The sequence below is a fragment of the Pseudophryne corroboree genome, chromosome 2 (genome assembly GCF_028390025.1).
Source record: "Pseudophryne corroboree isolate aPseCor3 chromosome 2, aPseCor3.hap2, whole genome shotgun sequence".
Classification (NCBI taxonomy): domain Eukaryota; kingdom Metazoa; phylum Chordata; class Amphibia; order Anura; family Myobatrachidae; genus Pseudophryne; species Pseudophryne corroboree.
The window spans coordinates 243426225-243442475 of record NC_086445.1 but is presented as its reverse complement, the minus strand read 5'-3'; the positions used below and the strand labels follow the sequence as shown (position 1 = coordinate 243442475).

Here is a 16251-nt window from a genome sequence, read left to right as displayed (position 1 = left end):
TCACGTGCTGTTCCGCCCAGCGGAAAATTCTTGTGGCTTCCGCCATTGCCGCCCTGCTCCTTGTTTCACCTTGGCGGTTTACGTACGCCACCGCTGTTATGTTGTCCGACTGAATCAGAACAGGGAGACCCTGAAGAAAGCTCTTCGCTTGCAGGAGGCCGTTGTAAATGGCTCTTAACTCGAGAACATTTATGTGGAGAGAAGATTCCTGGCTTGACCATTTTCCCTGGAAACTTCTTCCTTGTGTGACTGCGCCCCAGCCTCAGAGACTTGCATCTGTGGTCAGCAGGACCCAGTCCTGGATTCCAAAACGGCATCCATCTAGAAGGTGAGAGCCTTGCAGCCACCACAGGAGAGAGATTCTGGCCCTGGAAGATAGACTTATTTTCCGGTGCATGAGTAGGTGAGACCCGGACCATTTGTCCAGCAGGTCCCACTGAAACACCCTGGCATGAAACCTGCCAAACAGAATGGCTTCGTAAGCCGCCATCTTCCCTAGCACTCGAGTGCATTGATGAATCGACACTCTTGTCGGTCTCAAAAGCTCCTTGACCATGGTCTGTATTTCTAGAGCTTTGTCCTCCGGAAGAAACACTCTCTGAAGCTCCGTGTCTAGGATCATGCCCAGGAAGGGCAGCCGAGTTGTCGGAATCAATTGAGACTTTAGCAAATTTAAAATCCAACCGTGATGTTGCAGAACCGTCAGGGAGAGTTCCACATTCTTTAACAATTGTTCCTTTGACCTCGCAGTATCAGGAGATCGTCCAAGTACGGGATAATTGTGACCCCTCGCTTGCAAAGGAGTACCATAATTTCTATCATAACCTTGGTGAAAACCCTCGGGCCGTGGAAAGCCCAAATTGCAACTTCTGAAATTGGTAATGACAATCCTGCACCGCAAACTTCAGGAAGGCCTGATGCGGAGGATATATCGGGACGTGTAAGTAAGCATCCTTTATGTCGACTGACGCCATAAAATCCCCCCCTTCTAGGCTGGGTATCACAGCTCGAAGAGATTCCATCTTGAACTTGAAAGTTTTCAAGTATGGATTGAGGGATTTCAGGTTCAGAATCGGTCTGACCGAACCGTTCGACAAAGAGGCTCAAATAGAACCCTTCCCCCCTGTTGGGACGGGGGAACGGGGACAATGACCCTCTGTTGACACAACTTTTGTATCGCAGCAATTACCACTTCTTTCTGGAAGAGAAACTGGCAAGGCCCGACATTTCTTAAAGCATCATCAAGGCAATTCTAGAGGCCTGACAGCCTTTGGTATGAAGAAAATCACCTTGAATATTAGAGGAGATATCGATTGGGAGCTCCTCAAACAAGAGACAAGGTTGATTTTCCTAATGGATACTCTGACACCGTAAGGATTGAATGAAGAAAACAACTACACATCCTTTTTATAATCCCTGAACTATTTTGCTCTTTATACATAATTTACACCTGCCCGGGATGACCCAATCATACCCAGGATAATTTTTATCATGGGCATACATACATGTGGGATCTTAGAAATTATTATTAAAGATAAACCCAAATATCTCTCTCCAAGCTACAATATAGGGGTTGCTTCCTTTTTCTCCATTCACAGTTAACAGACATATGCCCAGGATGACTTCAAAACTGTAGGCACTTGAGTAGCCTTATACTCTATCAAATATAATTGAATACTCATTATTAGTTTTATTTTTGTTTGACTTTTTCACCCTACACATTTATTTTATTTAATTTGGTCACCTTTGTTATTCACGTTATTTAAATAAAATAATAATTATTTTTATTTATGCACATGATTTTCACTAAATAGTCATAATTGTCACTATAATTTTAAGATATGAGAGATGGTTCTCGAATATTATTCACATCACTCTGCTCCCCAACAGGAGAGCAGCTCTTTCAATTTTATTTATTTTTCATATATCACAGATTTTCTGTGATGCGAGGGATTAAATAAATATGATAATCTGTTATTCACATAATCCAACGAATAAGATACATTCGTTGGTCAAATACCACCCTACACTTGTTCACATTCCTTATACACTTTAATAATTTGCTTTTTTAGAAGGAGCATTTATGTTACACTTTTGGTTAAATTCACCTTACATAAATTATGTATACATACTTACCTGATTGGATTAATATTTACCACTGATTCATTAATCATTACTATTTTATTGGCTGGGTGAATAGGAGATCCATTATCTGTATGATAGTACAGATGGTATGGCATGAAGATAAATATGTGAAGCTCCCAATTATTTATTTATCAATGCAGTCTCTATATATATTTAACAAATATTAGACTCAACATCAATTTGACTGAATATAGAGATTCATAAATTCTGATTTAATCTAGAAATATTCCCTTATTCAGGTGTTCTGACACTTTAAATTCTGTATAGATCTATTGAAATGTATGGAGAGGACACAAATTGATTAACCTGGTCTGGGAAGACAATAGATGTGTTATCAGTGATCCATTAATTAACCTGGATGCATATATTCAGTATATGGGAGAGTAAATTCAGATAGATAAGGACATAGACCATATGAAGATCCAGATTACAAACTCCGGGATCTCATGTTGCCAAATAGGTACCATCCGCTGGATGTAACACATGTAATTATGTGTTTGAAGCACTGCACATCACAGATAGGTGCTCGATGGATTTGGTCTGAATAATTTAGTTCTCATAGTGACTGTGTTGGATTGATTGGTCTAACCTGAAAAGACAGCATAGAAAGCTTCAGTGTATGCTGATCACGTGACCGGAGTGTCAGCATGTGAGATGGCATAACATGATTGGATATCTGATACTGACAGGCGGTTCCCATTGGTGGAAATACAATTATTGCTGGTATTTAAGGACAAACTGGGAGGCAATCTGGTTCTGCCTCTGATGAAGCAAACAGCGAAGCGTGCGTCAGGCTAGCTGCGCACTTTAGGTAGTCACCGGACAATGCTCAGCTAGATAGATTAGGAAAAATGTATACTGAAGCTGAGAGTGTCTGATCTGTGTTAGCTGTGAAGCTTATCTAAAGCATACAATACTAATAGCTGCTAACAGAATGCTATACTGTGCAAGTAATTACCATGTGTAATGAACCATACTGAACCCTATACTAAGGCAGTACACTAAGGTTCTAATCCATATGATCAATAGACATTTAATGTGCATATGTATCTATATCAGAAATCATTGATTTTGCAAGTGTTTCAGTTCAGGCAAAGTGTGGGAGTTACAGGGAGGAAATTGCACAACTAGATGCTGCTGTGCAAGTAATTACTATGTGTAATGAACCATACTGAACCCTATACTAAGGCAGTACACTAAGGTTCTAATCCATATGGTCAATAGACATTTAATGTGCATATATATCTATATCAGAAATAATTGATTTTGCAAGTGTTTCAGTTCAGGCAAAGTGTGGGAGTTACAGGGAGGAAATTGCACAACTAGATGCTGATGATAATAATTCACCATGCCGAAATAACACTGTGTATTATGAATGGTATTAAATGGTGTTCACAAGGCTGAATAATAAAGCCCTGATACGCACACCAAAAGATGTTTAATGTGTATATAACATCCACATCAAAAATTATTTAATAAAAAGCTGGATGTGTGTCAGGATATTAATGACACATTTTACACTCACATTAACTCTATAGTGATCGCAGACCCATTCACAGCAAGTGCTATATACTCACTGTATATATAATCCTCCCAAATAAAAGGGCAGCAGAGGGCGCCTAATATACTTAAGCACCTGGTGTAAGACTCACTATCATATACACACCTTGAAGGCTTAACATGATACATTAACGAACCATGTTTATATTGATACTTTGAGCCTACATCCAAATAAGAGTGTGTTGAGCCCTTAACATCCCTATTATAACACAGAGGAATAAACCACTCTTATGATCCGAATTAGATCACTAAACATCTATTTGAATATAAGGATCCCAAGGGAACAAATATGATGTACAACAATATCTGGTTAAAAAGATTTCTGATCATTTATTATCATTAATTGTCACAGCTCTCTATGAGCCATAGCGAAGCTATGATAAAATCTTGTGACAAGTAAAAGATTGGATACTGTCAGAGCTTAATAACGGTTTCCCTTTAGTGGATACATTTGTATCTGAATGTTTCATATGCTCCTTTCTCAGTGGATACAACACTGCTCATGGAGCTAGAACACACAGACATTACTGAGACCTTATGACTGAGCTTGTATATTAACTCTGAGATACAGAGACACACAGTACACATTTAGCATTCCGATCAGTTTATTGAGAGACAATTCAGCAAAATATATAGTAAATCATTAGCACCACATAAGGTGATATCTGGAATTTGGTTTCAACGATCCCACATCTGGAATCCTGGGAAGGAATACAATTAATTTGTGGGACATTTATTCTTGCAGCTTTCTCAGCTATCTAAAAAGTGTAATATAACACACAGACACGGAATATTTTTGACACTCGTGACCATCTGTAGATTTTGCTAGCAATACATGAGCGAATCCGGTGACATCTAGTGCGCAGCACTTTTATTTTAAATACTATTTCTTTTCTATTTACACGATTCTACTTTCCTTTTAATATTCGCTGGTTTTAACATATAATTCAATAAAAGTTATATCCTAATACAAGATTGTGTGCACCACCATAGGGCATTTCGAATTCTTTCTTCTCTTTTTTTCTTGATTTGAAAAAGCATCTCCTGAAACTCCAGCTTGTACCCTTGGGGACACTATGTCTAACACCCAGGGATCCAGGGCTGATTGAAACCAGACCTGACTGAAGATTCGGAAACAGCCCCCCACCAGCACGGACTCCCGCAATGGAACCCCAGCGTCATGCGGTGGACTTGGTAGAGGCAGGGAAGACCTTTTGGTCCTGGGTGCCTGACACTGCAGGCGACTTCTTTCCCCTTCCTCTACCTTTTGAAGCGAGGAAGGACGAGCCCTTACCTCTTCTGTATTTATTAGGCCGAAAGGACTGCATCTGCTGATGGGGCACCTTTTTCTGTTGAGTGGGAACATAAGGAAGAAAAGATGACTTACCCGTAGTAGCGGTAGACAACAGGTCAGCAAGGCCGTCACCAAACAATACACTACGTTTGAAGGGGAGAGCTTCCATATTTTTCTTGGAGTCGGCATCAGCATTCCATTGATGGATCCACAGCGCCCTCCTGGCCGAGACCGCCATGGCATTGGCTCTTGTTCCCAAGAGGCCAACATCCCTCGCCGCATCCTTAAGGTAATCCGCAGCGTCCTTGATATAACCAAGAGTCAAAAGAATGTTATCCTTATCAAGGGTATCCATATCAGAAGCTAAATTACCAGCCCATTTAGCAATAGCACTACTCACCCATACCGACGCCACAGCAGGTCTGAGCAATGCACCAGTATTGACGAAAATGGCCTTCAAAGACGTCTCCAGCTTGCGATCCGCAGGATTCTTGAGAGCAGCCGTGTCAGGGGACGGAAGCGCTACCTTCTTGGACAAACGGGATAGAGCCTTGTCGACATTTGGAGACGACTCCCATTTTCCCCTGTCATCAGAGGGGAAAGGATACGCCATAAAAATTCTCTTGGGAATCTGCCACCTCTTGTCCGGCGACTCCCAAGCTTTTTCACAAAGAGCATTCATTTCATGAGAGGGGGGAAACTTCACCTCAGTTTTTTTCCCTTTAAATAGGCAAATCCTTGTGTCCTGAACAGCAGGTTCGTCAGAGATATGTAAAACATCTTTAATAGCCACAATCATGTACAGAATACTCTTAACCACCCTTGGGTATAAAGTAACCTCATTAAAATCGACATCGGAATCAGAGTCCGTGTCGGCATCCGTATCTACCATCTGGGTAAATGAACGTTTTTGTGACCCTGAGGGGGTCTGTACCTGAGACAAAGCATCCTCCATGGATTTTCTCCATGCTTGTGTCTGAGAATCAGATTTATCCAGCCTCTTAGACAATAAATCCACAGTAGCATTATGTGTGCTTAACATAGTAACCCAATCAGCAGTCGGCTGTGTCGACAGAGCCATTTACAGCTCCTTTTCTGTGCCTCCAGTAACTTCCTCAGACATGCCTATAGGGAAGGGGACAGCCTATAGGGAAGCCTGGAGAGAGAAACACAGAGGGAGTATGCCAGCTCACGCCCCAGCGTCCATATACCACACAACGAGAATATATGTTGGTAGCGCTGTTAACAATAAAAAGCACCAATTTGTCTGTGCCCCCCCCCCCCCCCCCCCCCACACATTTTGCTCCCTTTTACTTGTGAGGAGCATGGAGGCCCGGGGTCAGCATCTCTGCAGCGGCTGTGGAGAGAAGAAAATGGCGCTGGTGAGCTGTGCGGCTAAGCCCCGCCCCTTCCCGGCGCGCTTCAGTCCCGCTCAAATTTGAAATATTTATACTGGCGGGGGTATTATATACGGTGCCCGGGCACCGAATATGCCTTTAGCCAGTTCTATTGACCACAGTAACTGCTGCCCAGGGCGCTCCCCCCCCCCCAGCGCCCTGCAAGTGCCGTTGGCGATGTGTGTGGGAGCATGGAGCGCTGCGCTGTACCTCCGTTACTGAAGTCTTCTGCTGTCACTGAAGTCTTTTGTTCTTCTCATACTCACCCGACTTCTTTCTTCTGGCTTCTGTGAGGGGGGTGACGGCGCGGCTCCGGGAACAAGCAGCTAGGCGAACCAAGTGATCGAACCCTCTGGAGCTAATGGTGTCCAGTAGCCTAAGAAGCCGAGCCCTTAACTAAGAAGAAGTAGGTCTGACTTCTCTCCCCTCACTCCCACGATGCAGGGAGCCTGTAGCCAGCAGGTCTCCCTGAAAATAAAAAACCTAACTAGAGAAACTCAGTAGAGCTCCCCTAGTGTGTGTCCAGTCACTCCTGGGCACAAAGTCTAACTGAGGTCTGGGGGAGGGGCATAGAGGGAGGAGCCAGTTCACACCCAGTCAGTCTTTTTAATGTGCCCAAGTTCCTGCGGATCTAGTCTATACCCCATGGTCCTTTTGGAGTCCCCAGCATCCTCTAGGACGTAAGAGAAAAGTTGATTCATAGTCAGAGCCAATGTTCCAATAATATTCTCAGCATAGAGATTTCTATATTTATCGCCAGGTCAACTGGTGATCAAGCCTTAGCGTGGTGAAACGTACGTTCAGTTTATGGACTTCAGCCAATAGCTTCCCGGTTCCTCACTGCGGGAGGAAGCCGCTCACGATATGTGAAATCAACCGCTATCCGCAGCTGCTACACACTCGTCCCAGCATATGGAAAAAACGCTATCTACGGTCTGGTAAGTCACACCTGTTTCTAGCTCATGAAACACTGCTATCCATGGTCAGGTGATATATACTTCTTCTCAAACCTTTTTTTTCAGGCATTTACCTGTCTCCTGCTGGCACATTTGAATCCTGCAGGTAACAGGATACTTAACACCAGATACAGGACGACACAGTGATGCTAAATCTATACGGTCTAACGGTCCGGCAATTACCCTCACTCTCACCCATTATCCGCTCGTTGAAGATATTGGGCAGCAGATGAGGGTGACTGCGCCACAGACTGTACTATTCTCCATATATGCACGAATACACTATGGAATATATGTCATAAAATGCATCTATGAAAAGTACAAATGACTGAATACAGTGAATGTGGTTATATTTTCATATAGTTTGATAAAGATGGTGTTGATGTTTGAACACTAACAGGACATCATGTCCTAAAAGGATATAATTGAATACATTGAAGGTGGTTATATTTTCTTTACAGCAATAGCCTTTGATTAGCCTAACAATTACAGTTTAATCTCAAAATCGAAGTAAATGTATCTGGTACATGCCGTGCATAGGGAATTTCATGTTTATGGCAGGGGACCAATTACCACATTTGAAGTAGCATGGAGAGACAGCTTGAATTCTATATACAAGTGCATTCAGTGAGACGCGGTATAAGGATCTCAGAGTGGTACTTGCACTTGCTATGTCTGCAATAGGAGTTGTAGTAACTGCAAATAATGAGATAAATTGTTTTCATATAGTACCTATACGTATACCTCTGCATGAGATCGCACTGTGTCTTATTGCCCATTATACTAAAGAGGTGATCTTGCCAAAATATGTTCTAAAGACTAATATTTCAGATACAATTTGAAATTTAGATATGGCAGTCGAAGATGTTATATTACAACATGTGCATTCCTATGTTAATGGCAGTCTTCCCAGTGTTACAAGAAATGTTACATTTGTGATACATTTTCAAAGAGCATAATATCTCTGATACATCCATTGTAACAAACATACTCAGTGGATAACTCGATATGAATCATACTATATGACAGCAGCCGGCGTATCATGTATATTTAATGTGACGCCCTGTGGGGATTTTTAAACACAATTTGTACTTACCATGCTTAATGAAACAATGTTTCATTTAGCTCTGTGGTATGTTAGATAACAAATATGGGAAATTTCTATGCTGGTAATATCGCAGGATATTGTTTTTAATTATCAATTGACTTATTTAACAGTAGAAGTGGTATTGTATTGTAATAGATTCTTGCTGTAGCAGTGATAAATATAGAAATTTCTATGCTGAGATTATTATTGGAACATTGGCTCTAACTATGAATTAACTTATTGTCACTTTAAGCAATTTGCTATTATTTAAGGACTATTACAGACGTCCACTAATTTAATGTCACGCTGAGTAATCTGTTAGTGACTATTTAAAAGGACGATTATAGACATCCAAGGATACAGGAATAATTTGCATAATAAATTCACCACACAAATGTATTGTTTTTTGATAATGGATATTGGTACCCATAATAGATAGGGGGTGCATTACAGATCACGCATTGATTTTAATGTGTTCACTTATGGACATTGCTGTTTAATTACCCCACTCTATTTTCTGGAAGTATATTAAAGGTTAAGTTTTATATTAACATAATCATGTCAAATTGGTTACATAATTCACTTGAAAAGAATGCTCCAAAAAAGCAATCTACTCTCTTTGTTGGCCTTCTCCAACAAGCATTTATATGATTGAGGGAGCACCTCCAGCTTTTTGAATTATTAGAATCCCAAATTAGGGTATATAATCTTAGCTGTTTTTTTTTTAAACAGTCAACGACAAACAACTCACTATTACTACATGTCCAGTGCGGGATATAAACATTAAAGTGATGTTTGGAAGCTGGCCACCCTGTCTTGACTGCATCATAGAGAACATACAATGTAACCGTTTAACGTATTGTTGATGTTCGGGCTACATAAACGCAGTGCGCGTACCACATCCAAAGTAGCTGGCGCTCGTGAATCTTCTGGAAAGACAGGAAAAAACAGAAACTACGATTGGTTGATTGATGTGAAAAGAAACTACTTTCGGTAGAAAAGCGGGATCCGTCCAAAGTTCCGCTCTATCATCATGAAACACCAGATACGGTGGTTTGCATGACAAAGCACCCAATTCTAAAACATGCCATGCCGAAGCTAAGGCTAGGAGAAACACTGTTTTCCAAGTTAGAAACTTAACATCCATGTGTTGCAAGGGTTCAAAAACTGAAGACTGCAAAAAATCTAAAACTAGCTGTAGGTGGTATGAATGGAGGATGAACTCTAAGGACACCTTGCAGGAAAGTGTGAACTGCTGGCAAAAGAGCCAAACGCCTTTGAAAGAACATTGACAAGGCAGAGACCTGCACTTTTTGTGTAGCTAAATGTAGTCCTCCATCTAACCCACCTGTAAAAATAGCAAAAGACGGGATAACTTGAAAGATGTCGGAAACTTCCGAGCCTCACACCAACCTATATAAGCTCGCCAAATTCTGTGATAATGAGCTGCTGTAACTGGCTTTCTAGCACGTAACATAGTTGGTTTAACAGGCTAGTCTGGAATGCCCTCTCGTCTTGAGAGCGGTTTCAACAGCCACCCCATCAAATGCAGCCACGCTAAATCCGGGTAAAGGAACGGACCCTGTTCTAGTAGGTCTAAACATAGCGGAAGTGGCCACGGATAGTCTGCGAGTAGACCATGGAGATCCGAGAACCACACTCTCTGAAGCCAATGAGGCGCCACTAGTATGACTGTCGTAAATTCCCTTTTGATCCGCTTTAACAAACGAGGAAGCAGCGGAAATGGTGGAAACAGATACATCGGGGGCTGTACGGCCACGCTATTGTGAGAACATCCACTGCCTTTGGATCTCTTGTTCTGGACACATACTGGGAAGTTTGATGATTTTGGTGAGATGCCATGAGATCCACCTGTGGGTAACCCCACCGCTGGACCAACATTTGGAACGCCTCTGGATGTAAAGCCCATTCTCCTGGATGAAAATCCTGATGGCTGAGATAATCTGCTTCCCAATTGTCCACTCCTGGAATGAACACTGCCGACAATATCACTTGGTGAAGCTCGACCCAATTCAGGATTCGAGCAACTTCTTGCATACCATGCGACTTCGAGTCCCTCCTTCTTTGTTGATGTATGCGTCTGCCATCGCGCTGTCTGACTGAACCTGAAGAGTGAGACTGGAGTATCTGAACTGCCTGACGTAGAGCGTTGTAGATTGCCCTGAGTTCCAGGACATTTATTGACAGTAATCTTTCTCGGTCTGACTAGAGACCCTGAAATTGACGATACAGGACCACTGCTCCCCAACCTCTGAGACTTGCGTCCGTCGTCAGAATTATCCAATTCCAGACTCCGAACCGTTTTCCCGCAATGAGATGCTGTACTTGGAGCCACCAGAGTAGTGATACTCTGGCCCTTGAAGACAACTGCACCATCTGATGAATTTGGAGAGGAGAGCCTGACCACTGTGCTAGAAGATCTAGCTGAAAAGGACATGAGTGAAATCTTCCAAACTGGAGTGCTTTGAAAGACACCACCATCTTTCCTAACAGTCGAATGCACAAGTACACAGAGACTGTCTGTGGTTTGAGCACTAACTGTACCAGATGACGAACACTTTGTGCTTCTGTTCTGGCAGGCAACTTTGTTGATCCACCATATCCAGAATCGTTCCTAGGATTTGTATTCTTTGACAGGGAACCAAGCTTGATTTCTTGAAGTTGACAAGCCAACCATGCTGAACTAGTACACTGTACACTAGTAAGGCATGTTGGAGTATTTGAGACGGAGCCTTGATGAGGTGGTCGTCTAAGTACGGGACAATTATCACTCCCAGGGATCTGAGATGAGCTATCATCACAGACATCACATTTGTGAATACCCGAGGCACTGATGAGAGACCAGTTGGTAGTGCCTGAAATTGATAATGGTTTTGTTGTACTGCAAACCTTAAGTACACCCGATGCGGTGGCCAAATTGGAATGTGTAAGTACGCATACTTGAAATCCAGCGAAATCATGAATTCCTGTGGTTCTAAACCTGCAATCACCGTCCGCAGGGATTCCATCTTGAATCTGTAGTAAGTCACGTACTGAATGAGCCCCTTTAGGTTCAATATCGGTCTGAACGAGCCGTCCGGCTTTGGTACTACAAAAACAGTGGAACAACCACCGTGACCCTGTTGGTGAACCGAAACCTGAATTAAAACTGCTGAATCTACAAGACTGAATCGCGGTTTGCAGAACCGCCTTTTTGTCTCCTGACACAGGCAGTCCTGTCTTGAAAAATCGCATTGGTGGTAGACGAATCAAACTTTCTGTAATCTTTGAACACTAAATTGCGGATCCACCCATCTGTGGATGTCTGAAACCACGCCAAGTGAAACGTCTGAAGGCGTGCTCCCACAACAGACGATCCGAGATGGGCTGGAAGCTCATCATGCCACTGGCTTGTCAGCAGCCTTTGTTGAACATCACGTCCTCTACCACATCTACTCTGTATGGTTGTTCCTCTCGCACGTCTCGAAAGGACTGAGGTCTAAAAGATTTAAACGCTGGTCCAATGGAATTTCCGTTTAGGAACTGGTGCGGGAGATGGCAGGAAAACAGACCCCCCCCCCCACCACAGCCTTGTTAACCCAAACTCCAACTAAAGCAGATCTAGGCAACACCCCTACTGCTGTATACATTGACTTTAGCATAGCTTCTAGCATACGCTCTGACAGGTCTTTAAGCGTCATTGCAGCGGGGACAGGAATGGTTAACTTCTTTGAAAGGTTTGAAATGGAGGAATCCACTGTTGGTGGATTTTCCCATTTAGTTGTCAGACTCTGGGAAGACAGAAACCGCCTAGGCATAGAAAATCATTCATCAGGATTTTTCCAAGCTTCCGTTAACTGCTTATTAAGAGAATCTGAATAAGGAAAACACGCAGTTGCCCTCTGTTTTTTAGCAAAATAAATTATCAATCATTTAAAAAAGGTTCCTCAGTCTCAGTAAAATGTAGTGCCCTGATGAGATTATTAATGGCCAGGCTATCAGAAACCTCACTATCTGACTCCTGGCCCAATTCACATTCCTCTTGTTCCTCCAGAGATATAAGGTCTGGCATTGAATCGTCAGAATACAACAGCTGAAATAGGTAAATTATGAGCCAAACTATGACTACTTATTACTAGTGATGAGCGGATTCGGTTTTACTCGGTTTTACTCGGTTCTCAAAACGGCATCTTATTGGCTCACGGATGTCACGTGTTTTGGATAGCCAATAAGATGCCGTTTTGAGAACCGAGTAAAACCGAGTAAAACCGAACCTCGCTCATCACTACTTATTACTGCTTATGTGCAAAGCGCGGTGGATACATTGCTTAGGTGTTTTATCACCTCAGGGGTTAAATGAAAACTTTAGCGTTGTCCTATTTTTGATACATTGATGGTTCGTGTTTTTTCATCTTTGTGATTATGCAACACTTTTACAAGTTTGAAACATGTGACCATTTTCTCTGAAATTCTATTACCAGATAGGTTCAGGTATTGTTACAGGTAATTTTTAGTGTGCTGGGGGGATACCGGTAGGGGGAAGCTGCCCTCTCTGTCTGCCGTTTGTTTGTGATCCCTCCCCCTTTCTAGCACCTGATATATATCTACAGGAATGATTGAGCAGCTACCACTGTTTGTCAGATTGTTTAGCTACGTTAGGTGAAGTCCTTTCCTTAGCCTCACATCTATTACCAATTATCATAATGCTGTTAAATTCAAACCTAAATAAATACACAATCCATGGGGCTTACCCTGTTTTCATTGGAAATAGTATGAGTGCTGCTCTAGACACTCCTCAAACTTTAAGGATTAATAATCAATGACTAAATATTGGATTAGATCCTGATTTGTAAGCAAAGCAAAATAGCAAACAACTGGACAAATCCATGTTGTACTGCAGGTGGGGCAGATGTAACATGTGTATAAAGATTTATATTTGGGTGGGGTGTGTGCAAACAAATCTAAAATGCAGTGCAAAAATAAAGCTGCCAGTATTTACCCTGCACAGAAAACATATAAATGTATTTGCTCCTCTTGCATGGCAACATGGTTTGTTCCTGACAAAGTTACTTGCATTTATTGCTTTACTTACAAATCTGTATCAGACCCATTGTCTTCAAGTTGTCAGCAACTTATTCTGATAGAGAGAAATCAATTTCAAAAGACCTACAAAGCTCCCAGCATTCCTCTCGTCAGTATGATGTTGTGGTTCTCTGCACCTTTAAGACTGTTGTATTATGGTACAGAGTGATTGTAGCAGTAATACTTGAGGATGCAGTTCCAATGGCATATTTGGCTACTTCAACATAATGCAGACTGAAGTGAAAAAAAAAAGGTAAGACATATGGAAAAGTCATATACATAAGTAAAAAAAAAAACAAAAACCAAATGCTACAAAACTAATTAGTAAAACAAAATATTTACTTTTTAAACACAGAATATTCTGTTTCAACAAGACATACTGTATTATATAATACATTTTCTTTTGCAATGCAATACTGATATGCAGAGATGCCAATGTCCTAATACATCATATCACGGTTTCAATCCCAAGTATAATAAAGGAAGTCATACAAAAGTGCAGGGAAACCAGGACTTGTCACCTGCTGTGAAACTAAAAGACCCATCATCCTCGTCGGATCTAAAGATCAACATTGTGACTACATTTGAATGCCCATAGGTTAAATTTGACCCTCCAATGCCTCTTAAGAGTACCACATTATTCAATTCTCAATGGATCTCAGCGTGTAAAAGATTCCACAGATACAGAACATAAAAAATGGGTAACATCACCATAGATTTGCTAGTAGATGTGTTATTGCTGCATAGCTTCTGACCATAGCCATCTTTTTTAGCTGCACTATTAGTTGGAGGAGAAAGTCTCAGGGACATTTAAATGAAAGAAACCTGTAATTGTGACAAATGGGAGTTAAAGCAATAAAGCATTCGGCCTAGGGGTGTGTGGATGAAGGGCAAGAATGCAGGGTAAAGCTTGAATGAGGTCAGTGTTGTAAAGTAATGAATTCCCAGATGTATAAAAAGTCCATTTGTAATTAGTGGCAGCCTACTTCCAACACTGAAATAGGAATGCATTGTTAACATCCTCCTCTTGAATTTCATCATGTATTGATAAAAAGACAAGCGCACAGTACCATAGGTGGCTACAATCCTACATGTCATTTCAGCTCTACAATTTCATGCATAGTCCTTTGTAAATGTGACTGCAAGCCCTTGTAATAAAGATCGGCCCATTCATTATCCAGCATTGTGTAGATGAAACAATCATTTAAAGTAAACACTGTACTTCAAAAATACACCAGATAAGGAACAGGTTTTTTGTTTATTAAATTCTCCATGTTTTCCCCAATCTTAAAAAGCTTATTAAAAAAATTTATTCAAAAAAAGCAAAAGATGATATAAAGATTCTTTACAATACTTGGAAGGGTATTTGCAAAGCATGGAGTGTGATAAAGTGACGAGAAATAAAGCACTAGCCAATCAGCTTCTCACTCTCATCTTACAGGCTGTATTTGAAAAAGGTCAGTTAGGAGCCGTTTGGTTAGTGCTTTATTTCTCTCTTCTTTATCTTTTTCCATACTATGATAAATACACCCCTTGGTGAGATGAACAAACAATGAAACAAATAAGTGTATGAGGTGTAGCAGGTACGCTGCTAGACAATGCCAAAACGTTCTGACCTTTTCCTCTTCTTTGCCTAGAATAAAAATAAATAAATAAATAAAAAATGAAATACTTTACATTTGTTTTGCTTTTTAAAGCATCTAGAAGAGACAAGTGGTGGTGTTGCCCATAACAACCAGATTCTAGCTATCATTTCTCTATTGCATTCTAGAAAATGATAGAATCTGATTGGTTGCTATGGGCAACTGCACCATAAATCTAACTCCAAAGCTCATTGTGACAACCAGACACTCATTATGATGTAGGTGTCAAGGACATGATTACACAGAGGCCGCATAAAAGTAATGGTTAGAAAATTGCAGTTTTTCAATCATCTTGTATAATAAATCTTCCTATACAGCATGTTCTTTATTTAGATGTTCAAACGGCACAGACCATGCTGGCTACGTATCCCAGTGCTCTATAGAAAGCACAGTGCCTGCTCCTCTACATTAACTTATAGACAATTTGAAAACAGCACAAGGTAATACACAGCTGGCATACAGAACTTTATGGATACTGCTTCCTGTTCTCACTTCCCCCATCTTAAGCAGCTCCCACTTAAGTGCCCTTTGACCCACGATAGGGGCTAATTGGCCAGCCTTCCCCCACCTGAGGCTGTTAGGAGGCACATGGTCTCTGTGGCAAAGAGTTCACACTTCTGACAGATGCCCTCACATATTTGTACAAGGTAGCCAGAATCCATCAACAGTGCATATTTGACCCCACATTCCAATGTTTTACAAGCCACTGAATGAATTACACTGCCAAAGCGTCAACTTCCAGCTGTGCTTTGCTGCACATGCAAAGCAAAAATATATTGGGGAAACCAAGCATTATTTTAAAATGCATGGTCAAATGTACCCAGATTTACCAATAAGACTACGTACCTGCTAAGCTTCACCCAAAGCACCTATTTTCTTAAATTATTATTATCCTTTATTTATATGGCGCCACAAGGGTTCCGCAGCGCCCAATTACAGAGTACATTAAACAAATAATCAAACAGGAAAACAGCAACTTACAGTTGATGACAGTATAGGACAAGTACAGGGTAAATAAACAGTTACATCAGTAGATTACACTGGAATAAGTATCAGGTGGCAGAAGACTGATGGATTTGGTGCAGTT

At 41.3% G+C, this 16251-nt stretch overlaps 1 protein-coding gene across 3 annotated transcripts in view; it reads right to left on the bottom strand.

The window, feature by feature from the left end:
• Positions 1-14760: 14760 nt before the first annotated feature.
• SARNP (SAP domain containing ribonucleoprotein) overlaps positions 14761-16251 on the bottom strand; it is a 248429-nt gene continuing 246938 nt past the window's right edge. For all 3 annotated transcript variants that reach the window (XM_063952582.1, XM_063952583.1, XM_063952584.1), the window contains one exon: positions 14761-15154. In XM_063952582.1, coding sequence (XP_063808652.1) covers positions 15113-15154 — 42 coding nt within the window. In that variant the 3' untranslated portion in view covers positions 14761-15112. The remainder of the gene's footprint in view (positions 15155-16251) is intronic.